The sequence below is a fragment of the Silene latifolia genome, chromosome 1, assembly GCF_048544455.1.
Source record: "Silene latifolia isolate original U9 population chromosome 1, ASM4854445v1, whole genome shotgun sequence".
NCBI classification, from domain to species: Eukaryota; Viridiplantae; Streptophyta; class Magnoliopsida; order Caryophyllales; family Caryophyllaceae; genus Silene; species Silene latifolia.
The window spans coordinates 192,169,618-192,185,838 of record NC_133526.1 but is presented as its reverse complement, the minus strand read 5'-3'; the positions used below and the strand labels follow the sequence as shown (position 1 = coordinate 192,185,838).

General features: G+C 37.1%; 2 protein-coding genes across 3 annotated transcripts; both read right to left on the bottom strand.

Moving 5' to 3' along the window:
- Nucleotides 1-2,386: 2,386 nt before the first annotated feature.
- On the bottom strand, nucleotides 2,387-5,268 carry LOC141614375 (uncharacterized). Its single transcript, XM_074433125.1, has 4 exons — nucleotides 3,830-5,268; nucleotides 3,295-3,506; nucleotides 2,964-3,222; nucleotides 2,387-2,836 (listed from the first exon to the last, which is right to left on the bottom strand). Exons 1-4 carry the CDS (start codon nucleotides 4,109-4,111, stop codon nucleotides 2,546-2,548), a joined length of 1,044 nt encoding a protein of 347 aa, XP_074289226.1. The 5' UTR covers nucleotides 4,112-5,268; the 3' UTR covers nucleotides 2,387-2,545.
- Nucleotides 5,269-5,359: 91 nt separating this feature from the next.
- Nucleotides 5,360-8,655, bottom strand: LOC141614381 (uncharacterized). 2 transcript variants are annotated; one of them, XM_074433133.1, is made up of 6 exons: nucleotides 8,375-8,606; nucleotides 7,895-8,002; nucleotides 6,987-7,238; nucleotides 6,587-6,798; nucleotides 5,950-6,220; nucleotides 5,360-5,853 (listed from the first exon to the last, which is right to left on the bottom strand). In XM_074433133.1, the coding sequence occupies exons 3-6, from the start codon at nucleotides 7,236-7,238 to the stop codon at nucleotides 5,563-5,565; spliced, it is 1,026 nt and encodes a 341-aa protein (XP_074289234.1). In that variant the 5' UTR covers nucleotides 7,895-8,002; nucleotides 8,375-8,606; the 3' UTR covers nucleotides 5,360-5,562. The 2 variants fall into 2 exon arrangements, with proteins under 2 accessions (XP_074289234.1, XP_074289230.1); XM_074433129.1 differs by lacking the exon at nucleotides 7,895-8,002 and having other exon boundaries at nucleotides 8,375-8,655.
- Between the last annotated feature and the right edge of the window lie 7,566 nt (nucleotides 8,656-16,221).

Below are 16,221 nucleotides of genomic sequence, written 5' to 3'. Positions count from 1 at the left end.
TATGTGACAATTTTGAGTATTAAGTTACTTTTTTATTTTTTTCAATTGAGCATAAATTTTTTCACCCTCTCCATTTTCTATGCTCGTAAGTCATAACCAATTTTGAGTATCTACTATTTATCGAGAATCATTTAGGTAAAAACGGATATTAGAAACATGGATGACTACGGATTTATGATTAGGACCTTATGAAATTAAATTGAACTAACCTTTTTGACAAGAATGACAACGATAGAGAAGACAAATTGATAAAACTCGTCTTTGCTTGATAAGGTCTGTCACAAAATCACAACGAAATAAATAAACAGCTGTGAGATGTTACAAGCTTATGATGTGTTACAAATGAGAATTTGTGATAAATGAAATCGGACATTTCTTCATTCTTTCAATTTGTATGATATTTAAACCCTTCTTTTATTTATGCTCCTTTTATGTAAATTATGACTAGAATCCTCTTTATCCATAACTTTATACCATAATGTTACCTTACTTTGCCAACACTTTAGGCTGTTTTACTAATTAAAAATGCAAAATGCGTAACATAACGTGTTGTATTTCATTTTTTGTAATTTAGAGAATTAGAGAGTTGACGAAGTTGGGTTTGCCAACATAATTTCTTCATTTTTCTAAAATAATAAGATTTGGGGAATCAAAGAATGAGGTGACGTGATGCTCATTTTCCTTGCACCTCCAAAACTCAGAGAATCAATGGCAGAATTTCACAAATTCTAGGTTAAGACTGATATATCCGTCTTAAATTTAAAACGGGTCATATATGATTGATAGGACAAAAACAGAGTTCTCAATGACTAACAAAACATTTGTCCTATCTAGTCAAATGGGGTATATTTGACCCGTTTTAGTATTAGGATGAATTTGCCCGTCTTAATAGAGACCAACTCGCGTAATTTACTCTGTTTCTTTTTCTACTCCTATTCGTCTAGCTAATTAGTCTCGTCAAAGACAGTTTTACACAGATTTTGGAAGAGAATCAATGCACAAATACTATCTTACAACCAGTTGTATATTAGCATTATACAACCGCCTTAAAGTTGTTGAGTTCTTTACCCAAAGTTGTCGAGCTATTTTATAAGTTATTGAGCTAATTTAAAAAGTTATTGAGTTTAATTATTTCTCTTAAGCTCAATAACTTTGCATTGTAACTCGACAATTTTGTTAGTAAAGCTCGATAACTTTATAACAAAACTCGACAACATTAAAAAGGTTGTACATAAACTACATACAACCAGTTGTATAATCTACTAATTGGAATCAATGGACCATACACGTAGTTCATATTGGTGAAAAAAATTGTTAAAAAGATGTTCTAACTTCTACGATATACTCCTTATGTAAAACTGTCTTACAAAAGTTATTGGGTTTTTCTATGGGATGCCCCTGAACTATTCATGTTTCTAACTTGTACCCTCGCGTTTTTCAAATTACCAGTTGTATCCCTAAACTCCATTAATTAGTCCTAAACATGACCCTTAGTTTCTAAACCGTCAAATAAGGACGTTAAATGCTTACATGGCGTGATGACTTGGACGACTTATGCTATGTGGCTTGATGACTGGGCTATGACTAGGATATTAGTAATTATCTACATAATTAGGTATAAAATAGTGATGCTAGAAAATTAAATGCAATTAGTAATTGCAGTGAAGATTAACAAATTGGGCCCTACTATTATCATCGACGGCTAAGATGAAGTTTCCGTCAGGTGAAACAGCGATTCGCGCCATGTTTGCGGAAGATTGACATGTTACGGTTTTCGATTTAGTTAGGCTTGTGACAGAAATGCGGTTAGCGACAAGTGACATTAGCCGATTGTTTTGTGATACGACGACGTTTCCTCCTCTGTATGGTGCTCCGAGAAGATTCTGGAATATGTAATTCATGGCGGTGGGATGAAGATGGTCGGAATTTGGGGATTTTTTGGGGGTTTGGAGGAGAGAGAATGAGAATTAGTGATGATGATTGTACTCTACTTTGTTTTTGTTTTCGGTCCTTCTTTCTTAAACACGCACATTTAATCTCAGGTCGGGGGAGCAAAATGAGGACAGAGAAAGTGGATTATAAGGAAAAAGGAAGAAGGTTAGTGAATGAAGAAGATGAAGATCTTAGATAAAATAAAGGAAACCCGCTAATAATTATTCTTTACAAGGCGGTCCTAGTCATAGCCCAGTCATCAAGCCACATAGCATAAGTCGTCCAGGTCATTACGCCATGTAAGCATTTAACGTTCTTATTTGACGGTTTAGAAACTAAGGGTCATGTTTAAGATTAATTAATGGAGTTTAAGGGTACAACTGGTAATTTGAAAAACGCGAGGGTACAAGTTAGAAACATGAATAGTTGTCCAATCTAAAAAAAGTGTGTTTGGTAAAATTTCTTATCGGGTCTGAAATTCACTCTTTCTCCATTTTCCATATAACCATCTTAAGCGAGACTCACTAGCATTTCCATAAACCGAGTATAACAACTTACAAGCAAAATCCGGAGTGTATGCCCTAAAAAGGGAAACAGGAAGTAATACAGAAAGCTAACCAAGCACAAGGGCTCTTACTACTGTTTCACACATGCTCTGCTCATATATAAACATATGCCCACCTTCAATTATTTCATGGTACTTAATCCATTCAAGTTTTTCCGAAATGAAACGATTCACTTTTGACGGAATTATTTTGTCCTCGTGGCCTTGCCAAATGTGAACTGAACCTTCATTTTTAGGGAAAGGATTTCTCAGATCCAAGGGACTGAACTCCCAGTTCGCAAAACTAGCCATCATGTCCCGATGAAGAGACTCGTAGACACCTTGCTGGCGTATCTTCTCCTGTGATCATGAAAGACACGATTAAAGACTACTATTGACACCTAAAAAATACTGGTGCTTCCGAAATGACAGAACTTGTAATGACTCGAGTGAACAGAATGATGGTGGAGTCAGGTAGCTTACTAACATTCGGAACTTCAACCCGTTTCTCATTGATCTCCAAATCTTGCTGAGTGAAAACAGTAGCAATGTCAGACAAGATTTTAAGAGAAGGAAACAATTTCTGATTCATCCACCAATACAACAGCCAAGGAGTATAATGTGCAACTCGAAAAGTCCATCGGTCTGAGACTGGAAGTTTTCGCCAGGCCTCTCGGGATAATTCAGACGGAAAATGAGGCCACCAGTAATGGACAAAAGGGACAACTAACGATATCCCTGCCAATCTGTTTGATAGTTCAAATGTTCAATGTTCACGAACCCTGTTATAAAACCATAAATGAAAGTAAGTGTCTTGCCTTTGCGGAATGTATCTTATACAGCTCCAAGCAGCGTAACCTCCTATGGATATTCCAATGACATAAAACTTAGATCCAAGCTGTAATGCATCAGCGAGTTCTTGAATATCGTATGCTTCACTTTTCACGGAACGTCTTGGATGGGGGTCACTTTCCCCATAACCAGCTCTGTCAAAGAACAGCATGTACAGCTTTAGCTCTTCTACAAGTTCCTGACAAAGCAAACAAATCACAGTTTTTCTGGCAGTCAGAGTTACGAGTATAATTTTTGGATTGAATCGAGTCATTCAGTTTGGCCAGTTCTGCCTCGTCAAGTGCAACTATGCGAATTGTGGACCAAGAACAAAAACAAACACCGAGTAGATCCGACTAGGACTAGCTAATCTGACACGACCAGAACTGAACTAATCTGAAATAACTAATTTGAAATAAAATCCTTATAACAGGAACTCGACCCACAACCACCCAACCCGAAATTATCAAAACCTAGGCCGAACAGAACGACCAAATTGGCAAGTCTAGAGTTGATAAATACCTGAGATAAAGGTAAAGGTTGATCCTTGCAGGAATTGAAGCCATGAATGACGATGATTTTGTACCTCGCCTCATCTTTAGCAACCCCTGACTCCCTATATGCCAAATGTCTCCCATCTGCAAGTCTGATCCTTGGAGAATTCACAGGAGAGCCACCCGCGGAACCACATTTTTTAGGCGGGGGAGGCTTTAAGGCCTTGTAGCCGTAGCCTAGCAGGGCTACTGAAAGTGCTACCATCAACTGCCTGAACATCTGGGGAACTTGCATGAAAACTGATACCATCTAGACTACTTAACATAATCAAGACTTGTAACTGACGTTATCAGCTGTTACAACTCCACAAAACTCCAATTTCAGTTGACTCTTCTTTAACAAGGTCAACAGCTGCTAGCAGTCAGTTACTTCGTACTCCCTAGTCCCCCCGTCCCAGTCATTTGTTTACCTTTGAATAAAAACTCAGTCACAAAGACTAGAAAAGGTAAACAAATGATCATAACGGAGGAAGTACTTCTTACCAGCAAATAAGTCGTCTGATTTTTTTTTACTTCTTTCACTTTTCTTTCTTAAACTAGTGTTCCAAAATTTTAATATAAGCCAGTAAGGAAAATGAGCTAGCGTCATCAGTCGAAACTCTTCATTACCATTTTCCTACATGCATTTTAAATTCTCTCCCAAATTTATGGGTCTATCTTATGCATGTAAGAGGATCTGAGAATCAGTGGCACACTAGAACCCAATCAACTACAATAAAAACAAGTTATTAAAGTCCGAAAGAACCAGTCATCTAACAGTAGATAAACTCAAAAATTATCATCTCAATCCTTCGGATTTTAATGTTTCTGTTGAACACTTTGTATTACAGCACAGAATATGAATATCAACACATATACAATAATTTTACATTAGTGATAACAATTTCCAAGCAATTCTAATAGACATGGGAAAATTGACCCGACCAGAGTCCCAAATTAGACCTTAGCTGCATGAACTTAAACCCGACCTGACTCTATTCAATCTGCACCTGTCCCGAAGTTATCACCCCAGATGTTGACATGATTCGGAACAATCTGACCCAAAAAGACCAGATCCAAAATGACTTGTATGCATAACAAATGACAAACACCTTAACAAATACAAACTGAATGATCTGACACACCCGAATGATCCAACCGGCCACATTCGACTCAAAGTGCATTATATACCCGAAATGATTTCTGAATAATTGCACTGACCTAACCTGTGCTCGGTTCAAATGACGTTTAGGCATGAAAAGGTTGAAAAATTCAGACATGATCTTATCTGACATGAATAGATGAACTCTGCCATCCAAAGAGAATGTTGAATGGATTTACATACAGTACCCTAATGGTTCCAGGCAAAGTCATTTTTTCCTGCCTGACTGTAATGTCATTTCCATTAAACACCTTGTTTCGCTTCCCAACACCATTCCGCGTTGGTCCAAAATGCAAGGATAACATACAAGAGCAAAACTGAAAATTTTAGAAAGATGCTAAAGAAAAATCTTACACATACCACAGTTAACTCTTCAGTATATTTCTCGCTGAAAGCATCCTTATTGATAGCTATACATTCTTTACTCTGCTGCATCCATAGGGTTCACTTTAACTATCACAATAATGCGAAAGAGTAGTAAAAAAAACTCACAATGTTATCCGGGTAAATACAAGTAGAATATAGTCATGACCAGACGCTAGTAGTCATATAACTGGAAGCTATCCAAGCACAAGTGCCCTTATGATTGATTCACACACGCTTGGTTCACACAGGAACATATGTCCACCATCAGGAACTTCATGATATTTGATCCATGGAAGTTTTTCAGAGATGTAACGATTGATTTCAAAGGGAATCATCTTGTCTTCGTACCCTTGCCAGATGTGAACTGAGCCGTTATCATCAGGGAAAGGGTTTTTTAAATCCAAGGGACTGAATTCCCAGCTCGCATAACCAGCCATAATATCACGATGGAGAGACTCATGGACACCTTGCTGACGGATCTTCTCCTGATGTCATTGAAAATAATCAAAATATGCTGTCACAAAACCTACATCTTCTGTACATAAATGTGGTGGGAGTGATATAAGTAAAGTGTGAGCTACCTGGTCAACCTGAGGAACTGTTGGCGTTTTTACAAGTATCTCCAAATCTTTCTGACTGAAAACAGATGGGCCACCAGACATGAAACTCAGAGAAGTGAACAAATTTTGAGTCATCCACCAATAAAGCAACCAAGGAGCGTAATGTGCAACTCGGAATGTCCATTGATCCGAGACAGCTGGAAGCTTCCGAAAGGCCTTTTTGTATAAATCAGAAGGGAAGCCAGTCCACCAGTAGTGGACAAATGGAGCAACCAGGGCTACTCCTGCCAATCTGTTTATACGGTATAAATCAGCTGGAAAATATTAACTCCCTCTCCAAACCCAAACGCTTCAATGGCTCTTGCCTCGCTAAAATAAAGGGTTGAACGTGTGTATCTTAAGTCTTAACCCAATGTTAGAAAAACACAGGTTGTTTGTGGAAAACCATAATGAAAATTTTGTGTGGAGTGCGACAACACTCTCATGTCACAGGACAAGAATCAGTGTGTTTTGTGAGTTTTTTTGCTTTAATCCATCAATTCCAAAGCCAAAGATTAGCAAACATTTGTCCCAGTTAAAAATGGAAATTTTGTAGTTATAAATACAATGTTATTATCACAACAAAATGCAAAAGTGGCGGAAACAAGAATTATCATGCCTTTGTGGGATGTATTTGATGCAGCTCCAAGCAGGGTAACCTCCCATGGAAATTCCAATCACGTAAAACTTGGATCCAAGCTGCAATGCATCAGCAAGTTCTTGAATATCAAATGCTTCACTTTTCACTGATCGTTTTGGATTCGGGTCACTCTCTCCATAGCCAGCTCGATCAAAGTACAGGAAGTATAGCTTTAACTCTTCTGCAAGTTCCTGCCAAACCAATAGATTGTACAATTATAGTATGATCAAACAAGTCAAATAAATCCTTATAGAATACAGGTATTCAGCAGGCTATTATAAATGGAGTAATGCATCTGCCACCCAACAAAATTCATTATACACGGAACTTAATAGCAAATCAAAACTCAAACAGATGAGTATATATTGTTGATTCATACTTGAGAGACAGGTAAAGACTGATCCTTGGAGGAGGCAAAGCCATGAATAACAATGATTTTGTAAGCTGCCTCCTCTTTGGCAACTCCTGCCTCCCTATATGATAAGTGCCTTCCATCTCTGAGTTTGATCCGTGGTGAAGTAACGGGAGGGCCATCAGGGGTCCCACATATTTTCGGAGGGGGAGGTTTCAACGCCTTGTAAATGTAACGCACAATCACCACCCCAACTGCTAAAGCTACCTGCCCAAACATCTGCAGAGAAAAAAAAATATAAAAAAAAAAATCCCTACCTTGACCAGAAGGCGTCTCAACTCTCAAGCCATTTCTCTAGAAAACGGTAGAACATCACAAGCAAGAGGAAATTGAATAAAAGAGTATCACTTATTATCAGAAATTCAGAAGTTCATCAAACAATGAGAACGTTTACAGTGTATGCAAGACATTCAAGCACAGTTTCCATAAACATTGATTAAGGTGTTACATACTCCGTATCCTCTAATTGGGATGCAGAGGAGCTACTTTCAACTCTGTTTAGCGTACGTTAGCTAACTCAGTAGATAATAGGATCAAGTGGAAATACTCATGAGTTGGGTACAAATGAGTAAGAATCAAAATCGCCTTTGCAGCTTCCTTTACACAAAAAAAACATTCAGCATCGTTGCTCGGACTCACTTTTTTAAGTACCCACATTTGATTTGGAGTACATCATAATCGAATATCAATTCAAACACTCTAATTCATTCCAAGCCAATATATTTTTTCCGGAAAAGCAGTAGAGTCCAATAAGCCAGACAAGTACAGTCATAATTCAGATACAAAGTTACAAATAAGACCTTATACCATATGGTATATGCTTAAGTACAGCATCATCATATATTCATGTTCATCAACAATAACAACGATATTACCCCAGTGAGTCAATGGCTCCCGTAAACTGTAAGGTAAAGGAGGAGGAGGAGGAGGGTTGATTATTTACTCAGTCTTACGCCTGTGTTAGCGACACATAGAGGATGTTTCTGCAATATACCATATGCTAAGTACATGAATGAAAAATATCTATTTCACTATTTGACCCGTTTTTTGTTTAAGACGGATATACTCGTCTTAAAGACATAAACAAAAATTTGTGAACTTCAGTGGCCTTAAGTCAACTACCAGTCTACCATCATAAGTAATTTTAACAAAGTAGAAAGCTTTTTTATGTTCTTCAATGGAGAACTAAAAGTGAAAATTTACAACACTTAAATCATGGAATACCCTTTTACTGTAGCAAGTAGAATATTCACACAGTAATAAAAAAAAAAACTGTATTAAACCAAAAAAAGAGAGTAAAATCTCATTAAATGAATACTATAATATTTGCTTAATCAGGAAGATGAGGATCTTACCCTGAAGATTAAACTGAGTAAATCCCAGATATGAAACTCAAGAGAACTTTTTAAGCTGCAGTAACTTTAAAGGATAAACAAAAGTAGTAGTAGATATTTTGGTAAGTGCCACATTACCATATCTTATTGGGTTTTTAGTAGAGTATATGTCAGTCCCATAAAACATTGATAATATAAATATTATTCTTTGTACCCTTTTTTTGGGGGAGTGAGTGACTCACTGACAGATGACAAGTTACAAGCTTGCTTATATTTTTGTAGAAAAAACGTGTCTGTATTTTCCATTGAAGAAAAAATGTTCACCTTCAAAGATAAATACATTGAAACCGACTGAAATTCGTCTGATTGACAAAAATAGGAAAATAAATGAAAGAAGAAGAAACCAAATTCAAATTGTACATCTTCTACTCATAAAACTATGTAAGACCACTATATTCATATCATTAACTCGTTTTATGTTATATACGGACTACAGGTTAATGACTTGATTGGATGCATATAACGATCTCATACAAGACTAGCCGATCAACTAAAGACAATAAAGTCCACTACATAAATGAGACAGTGCTACAAGATGGTCTCTCTTTATTTGTAGGATTACATTGTACATGTGAACCAATACGGAAATACCCCCGGACATCACTAACGTCGTCCTATCATTTATTTTTTCTATTTGAGTGATAAGGACATAGAGTTGGAAAGTTTTTGTCCAAAGAATACACTTGTAAATTGTAATCAATAATTCGAAGTTGACATCTACTAGTCTTTCTAAAAAAAGATGTTTGCTAGCTTATTTGATAAAATCGGCCACATCTAAAGAAATGACAAATGACGAGGCCTAAAGATACTACTCTAGCATCATAAGAGGATTGCAAAGCTAGTTTGTTTCGCGTTACTTAAGAACCCTAACTAATAATCCCAATACCTGCTCAGTTATCAATGATAAGCATTTAGCATAAAGGAAATTAAATTAACAGAAAATGAAGGATTAATGGTTGATAAATTAAGCAGAAACTACTTACAAAGTCGCTGTTCCGACTCTGATCCTTGAACTGTAATCCTTCAGTGCGTTCAAGAGAATCATAACTAAGATTACATAATTTTGCAGCAACTTGGGCATATAACTGCATTAAAATCAAGAGTCCTGCAGAGAATGCTATGATAATTTACAGCAATTCTGACCTATGTTACTCCGTTTCTTCATATTTTCTGTGACAGCAACTGATCACAAATGAACAGACACGTGAAACTTTTCTGTGACAGCAACTGATTACAAATGCAGAAATCAAACACTCAATGTTCATCTGATCAGGTCAAGTCTAGTTAAAATTTTTAGAAAGCTCACACGTTTCGAATTTCCTATCACAAATAATTGTAAAACGGTTTTACATGAGACTAATTGATTAACTATATGGATGCGAATTCTAAATAATAACAATATCTATGTTTGGCATTTCATCGAACACCTAATGCGCGCATCCAATTTCACCGACGTATGTGTAAAAAAAAGGCCATTAGCTGCTTGTAGTTTGATCAACCGCACAGAAAACAAGTGTTGGGACAACGCATGGAGATACTATTAAATTGAATGCTGGCGGTAGCGGAGCCCGAATTTGAACTTAGGGAACCCAAATGAGTAATTAATAATGGACACTCGAAAGAATTTCGGAAAATTTAACTAAAAACTACTCCGTAACTGCTAGCGGATGCTTTAAAGGCTATCCGGATCAAGCAGGTGCAAGCGGAATGTTTCGTAATAATATCGAAAAGTTGGATATTTGGGTTCATGAGAAATCATAGACATTCTATGGTGAATCTAGTTGAGTTGTGTGGGCTTTGGTTTAGTTTAGTCTGATTTTGGCAAGTAGGATGGGCTTGGAACAATTTATCATTTAGTCTAACTCACAAGTAAACCTGGTAAATAGATCGGGTCATGTCGGTTTCGTGTTCGTGTGACAATAAACGGGTCACAAATCCTCCAACCCAAATCCGATCCAATTAAGTCTCGTGTCGACCCACTTACATAAATGGCTCATCAAGTCTCAACTCAAACCCGTTAATTTCGTGTCGTGTCATTGTTTGTCAACTCTATTCACAAGTGGTGGTAAACCTCATCAATAAAGAGAGGGCTGGTAATTTAATTTACGGGCCTCTTATTAAGGTTTGTAAGCGACTACTTTATGTGGGCAGTAATCGTTGCTTCGACATGTTTATCATAAAACTAATTTTAGGGCGAACAAACTATCAAAAATGGCATTGCCATTGCCTTTTGGTGCTTCACGTCCCTCTACATTGAATCCTAAGACTTGTTGACTCAATGAATCAATGATGCATGCATAAGGCAATAAAGGCATGAGTGTTACTCAGATCCATAGCTATGTAATCGGTTTCGGCCTCATTTTATCAAAAAACAAAAAAAACAAAAAAAAACTTTTTTTTTAAAGTTTTGATTGAAAGAATAATTTACATCATTGATAACTTTTTTTGGTTGAAGTATAGGTGAGAATAATGAAAGTGCCTAGTTAAAACACCTTATCACAAAATCTTTTTTAGTTTGGATTAATCTAATCACTTCCGTAGAAGTTAGCAAGCACTAATATTAGTGTTGCCACAACCACATGCAAATCACAAATATAATACAAGTACAATTGTACAAAGGATTGCAAAATTTCAAAGGGCGCATTAATCTTTCCACCTAATTTGGTAATCCACTCTTGAAATTCACTAGATCAAGTATAAAAGGTGATAAAAAGATTGAAATTCTTTCATTGAAATGACTACTACCCACTAAGTGATTAATTCCTAATGGTGGAGTAATTTTTTTTAATTTCTAATTAAGATATTAATTTTGTACGTTATTATTGGTGGAGTCACTTTATACTCAGGGCCGTCTGGGAAATTCTGGGGACCGTATACAAAAAATTTAAATTCGGCCCCTTAAAAAATACGGAGTAATTATAAATTCGTAATTTATTTTCGCAGGACGTTTTTTTACTCAATACAGTACTTTTTGCACCAAACTTTCCATTTATTTGCCCTTCACTAAAAAAACAGTAAACCTAACTAGTTTAAATCCCGCGCAATAAATGCGCGGTATTTGTGAAGTTTTTATTTTGTATTACTTAATAATGCTAAATTAAAACCTCATTAATTTTTAATATTTCACGTCATTATATTTTGATATAGAAAAAAAATGAACTGTAAAGTTATTCAAGAAAATTGTTTAAAATTGAACTGTAAAATAATAGTGGTATCTCATTAATTGTTCATTTTTCTCGTTATTGTATTTTGTCTTGAGAAAAAAAAAATTAAAACTGAAAATTAATCCAAGAGAATTGAGTAATGTGCTGAATTGTATTTTTTAAAAAGTATTTTTTATACCACAAAGCTGATAATTCCAATTTTATAAATTATCTCAATTTTTTTTATCATGAAAGTAATCAAAACGATTTAGAGTGTTGTTAATGCAAAGTATGAGTCAAGTTATTCTTAAATAAAAGCATTAACAAAAGATTTAATATTTTATAGTTTTATATCATATATATTTTAATTAAAATATCATAGTTTAGTATTTAGTATTCTTAAATAAAAGCGAGGATGGGACGACGACAAGGTTGGGTCGCCGACGAGTAGACCTGTCAAACGGGTCGGGCGGGTTGGGTCCTGGGTCGGGTCATACGGGTTGGGTCAAATACGGGTCGGGTCACGGGTCGGGTTAAGTTCAGAATACGGGTCAAGAAATAATTTTTAAAGTCTTTTTTAAACGATTTTTTTAATTTAAAAAATATTTTTTTAAAAAGTAAAATATATTTAAAATTATTATTTTAATCATATTCATCATATACAATAATTATATTGATATAATTATAAAAATAAACTTTTTTTAATAATTATTTTATTATTAAATATTATAAAAGTTATATAAAATTGACTTTTTGGTTGAATTTTTAATTTTAAGTAATAAAAAAATAATTTTTAACTATATTTTCAAATATAATATATAAATAATAATATTTTTAATAAAATTCATGATTTTCCCTTGACCCAACGGGTCGACCCGTTCGGGTCGGGTCTCGACCCTAAAATAACGGGTTATTTCGGGTTCAGGTCAAACGGGTCGCAGGTCGAAAAAACCGGGTTTATAACCCTAAAAATGGGTCGGGCGGGTCGGGTTTTCGGGTCGGGTCGAATTTTGACAGGTCTACCGGCGAGGGAGGGTCTCCGACAAGGTTAGATCGTCGTTAGAGAGAGAGGTTAGAGAGGGAGAATGTAAAGGGAAATGGGAGGGGCAAAAATGTTAATAGTGTACTGCGTCGAGTAAAATGTGTACTACGAAAATCAAGACCCTTATAAATTTTGTTTTGTGAAAATGATTGAGATGATATTGAAGTTTAAATAGTATTTTACTCAAATTCTTGTAACTTTAGTTCATGCTATAAATTAAGATAAATTATTTTTGAAAATATTAAAAACAAACAGTCCTAGGATTTTTGGGTTGATAGAATTTATATATTGCACAATGGAGTTCACAAAGGAACAGGTAAAGACATTATTATTTACGGGTGATAACTATGCCGTGAACAGAAAAATCGACTTAGATCTTTTGTTTGCCTCTTTAGTATAACAACGGGGATTTAGGGGGCCCAAAAATCTCGGGGCCCTGTTCAGCTGCACCACTTGAACACCCTTAAAGACGGCTCTGTTTATACTCCACATTCCAAGTTTTATAAAATAGCATGCATTTTCATGTGTAATAGCTTATTAATGATCGAGTGGAGCTGGACAACAATGCGGACTAGCTTGGCTCAGCCAGGCTCAACCTCCAATTATATGCCCAAGTTCCCCGCCCCCGCCCCCACCCCCACATAGACTTGGCAAACAGATCAGGTCGTGTCGCGTTCGTATTAACTTTAAACGGGTCATCACAACCCAAACCCTAATCCGACCAAATTACATAAACGGTTCATTTGTATCAACCCTAACCCAACCCATTTAATATTTCCGTAACCCAACCTTGTCTGTTTAACCCGTTTATCTTTTAGAAGGTCATTTTTAACTCATTTAACCAAATAAACTAATAAACTAAACTAAGCTTTATCGCCCTATTATCTCAAAAATGATGAATGAAAATGCATATTTTTAAGTTGTTTGTTTGGATTATTGATTCAACTCGAATATATTATGACACTTTTAAATAAACGGGTTATTCGTGTCGGATTCGTGTCAAAAGAGCTCGATCCTAACCTGACCCATTTAAATTTTGTGTCATGTCCGTGTCAACCCAATTACTTAAATGGGTAACAAAGTCTTAACCCTAACCCGCTAACTTCGTGTCGTGTCAATAATTGCCACCTCTACCCCCACCCCATGTGTGGGGCCAAATTCAAAGATTTTCAACTCGACCGGGTTCAGTAAAAATAAAATTAATTAGCCTTATATGGGTCGGGCCTGGGCGAGACAAGTAGAGGTGTTCACCGGACGGATTGCAAGAACCCGGAAACCGGACAATCCTACATTTTAAGATCGCAGACTGGACCAGATTGGATATATATATGAGGGACCCGAACCGACACCCCTTGGGTCCGGTTTTTACCGGACCAGTATGGCGAAGAAAAGTAATTTTAGATTATTTTTTTTAGTTGAACCAGACTGGACCGTAGACCGGTCACCAAATTTTCATGGACTCGGAGGTCGGGATTGGCCGACCGGTCAGGCCACTTAATGAACAACTCTGCGGACAAAAGGGAGCTCAACATGGCCCAGCCTAGCCCGCCCCCTCTTCAGTGACGTGCCTAGGCCACTAATCGGCAACCCAGCCTACCCCTTGCCTGATGTAACACTCTTATACTCCAAGTGCCTTACCAGGACCACTTAAAGCACGAGAATGCTACCATCTCGGTTACCCGAAGCAATGTATATCAAATAGACAATAAAGAAACGTACTTAAAAAAATAAGTTTAAGTGATATAAGTCAAAATCTCAAAACTGGTAAAACAACTACAACTGTATCTCAAAACTGTCAAACCAACTGAAATAAAAGTAGTTCATGACACAGCAGAAGACTCTAGTGACTCATGTGATGACTCTATCCCAGCTATCCCATGCGCATCAACTCATACCTGATCAATAACTGCTCACCATCCCCGAATGGAACACCACAGTTTTTAAAACAATTAAACGGGGTCAGTACTGATTACACAAACGATACAACCAAAGCAATACAACAATCCAATCCAACCAAACCAATCTCCATCAAATCACCACACACCTGACTACACACTAAAGTGTGTAGTCCTGCCAGAATACTCATCGCAACAAGTATTCCACACCGCGAGTGGGGGACCGCAGCCGTTCCCACCTAAGCCCCGCTCATCTCATCCGAGCGATAAACCCACGTTCCTAAATGTGCACATCCCTTCTGTGGTGGGTTCTACAGAAGGCGAATCAAGGGCTTGAAGCCACTCCCGCAAGTGACTCCACTCAGCCGAGGACGCACCTCGCAAACCACAGACAGTTATACAACCAACAATACAATCAACCATTACCAAATCTAATACCGATATGATATACAACAACAACAATCAATTACCAACAATGTCATGTAAACAATACTGAGTAGGGAAATCCTACCTGGAATAACAATCACACGACCGTCACAGCAGCTAATCAATACCGTTCCTCTACGAATCCTCCTCCTATAACACATATACATACAATTACCACCAAATCCACACAATACACCCAAATCCCCCAAATCTACCCAATTAGGGTTTTAAACAAACTTAACAAAACATTATAAAAATTATACAAAAAGCTTACCTCGACACAACGATCACAACGGCGTAAAGAACAAGATAATCCGACGATCCTAGCCTTGGAATTTGCTAATAACGCGATGAATGCGAACTACGTAACTCCTTTTCTTTTCTCTTGAAAGGTTTTAGAAGGTAAATGTGTTTAAGAATAATGACGGAAGCCTTTTATATTAATCTCGCGTTATTAACAAAACCAGGCTAAATCAACCCATAAGACTCACTTACTCGATCGAGTAAGTGACTTACTCGATTGAGTGCCCCTTACTCGATCGAGTGTCACACGTACTCGATCGAGTACCCATCAGGTCAGCTACTGTTTTGCGTAAAAACATACTTACTCGACAGAGTAAGTCCCACTCGATAGAGTACCCACAGACATAGAAAACCATAGTATTACACCTAACCTGGCTCGCACTGGCCCAACCCAATGTCATGCTCAACCAAGGTGTTTAGATCCTCTTTATTTATTTCCTTCTCCGTTTATTCTCTTTCCCTTCATAATATTGTTTTTTTAAAGAAGCCCGAAGGCATTACTCAATTAATAAACGATCGAATAATACAAAAGGTTTTGCAGAAGAAGGTGGTAAATCATTCGCCCAAGCAAATCTACCAATAGCTCTAGGAACAATATGAGCCAATGCATGTGCAACATAATTGTTAACATGACTCGTATGAACCAAATAATAGACTGAAAGTTATAGCTCAACTCAATGTCCTATATGATAAGAGAGAAAATACTTCTCCCTTGCTTCCTTTTCTTGATCGCTTCAATCACCTGCAAACAGCCGCTCTCCAACTTCACTTGTTGAAAACCTCTTCGAGCAGCTTCTTCGAGGCCATTTAGCACCGGAATCACCTCCGCAATGTAAGCCTCCTAACTTTTCTCACGAACAATAGACAAACCCCACAGCACGACACCCATGGCCTCTTGACACACTACCCTCATCCCTACTCCCTCTCTCTCCTTCACCCCGGCCTCGCATTCACATTAACTTTGATGAAGCCATCCTTCGCCGCCCTTCACCCCGCTCC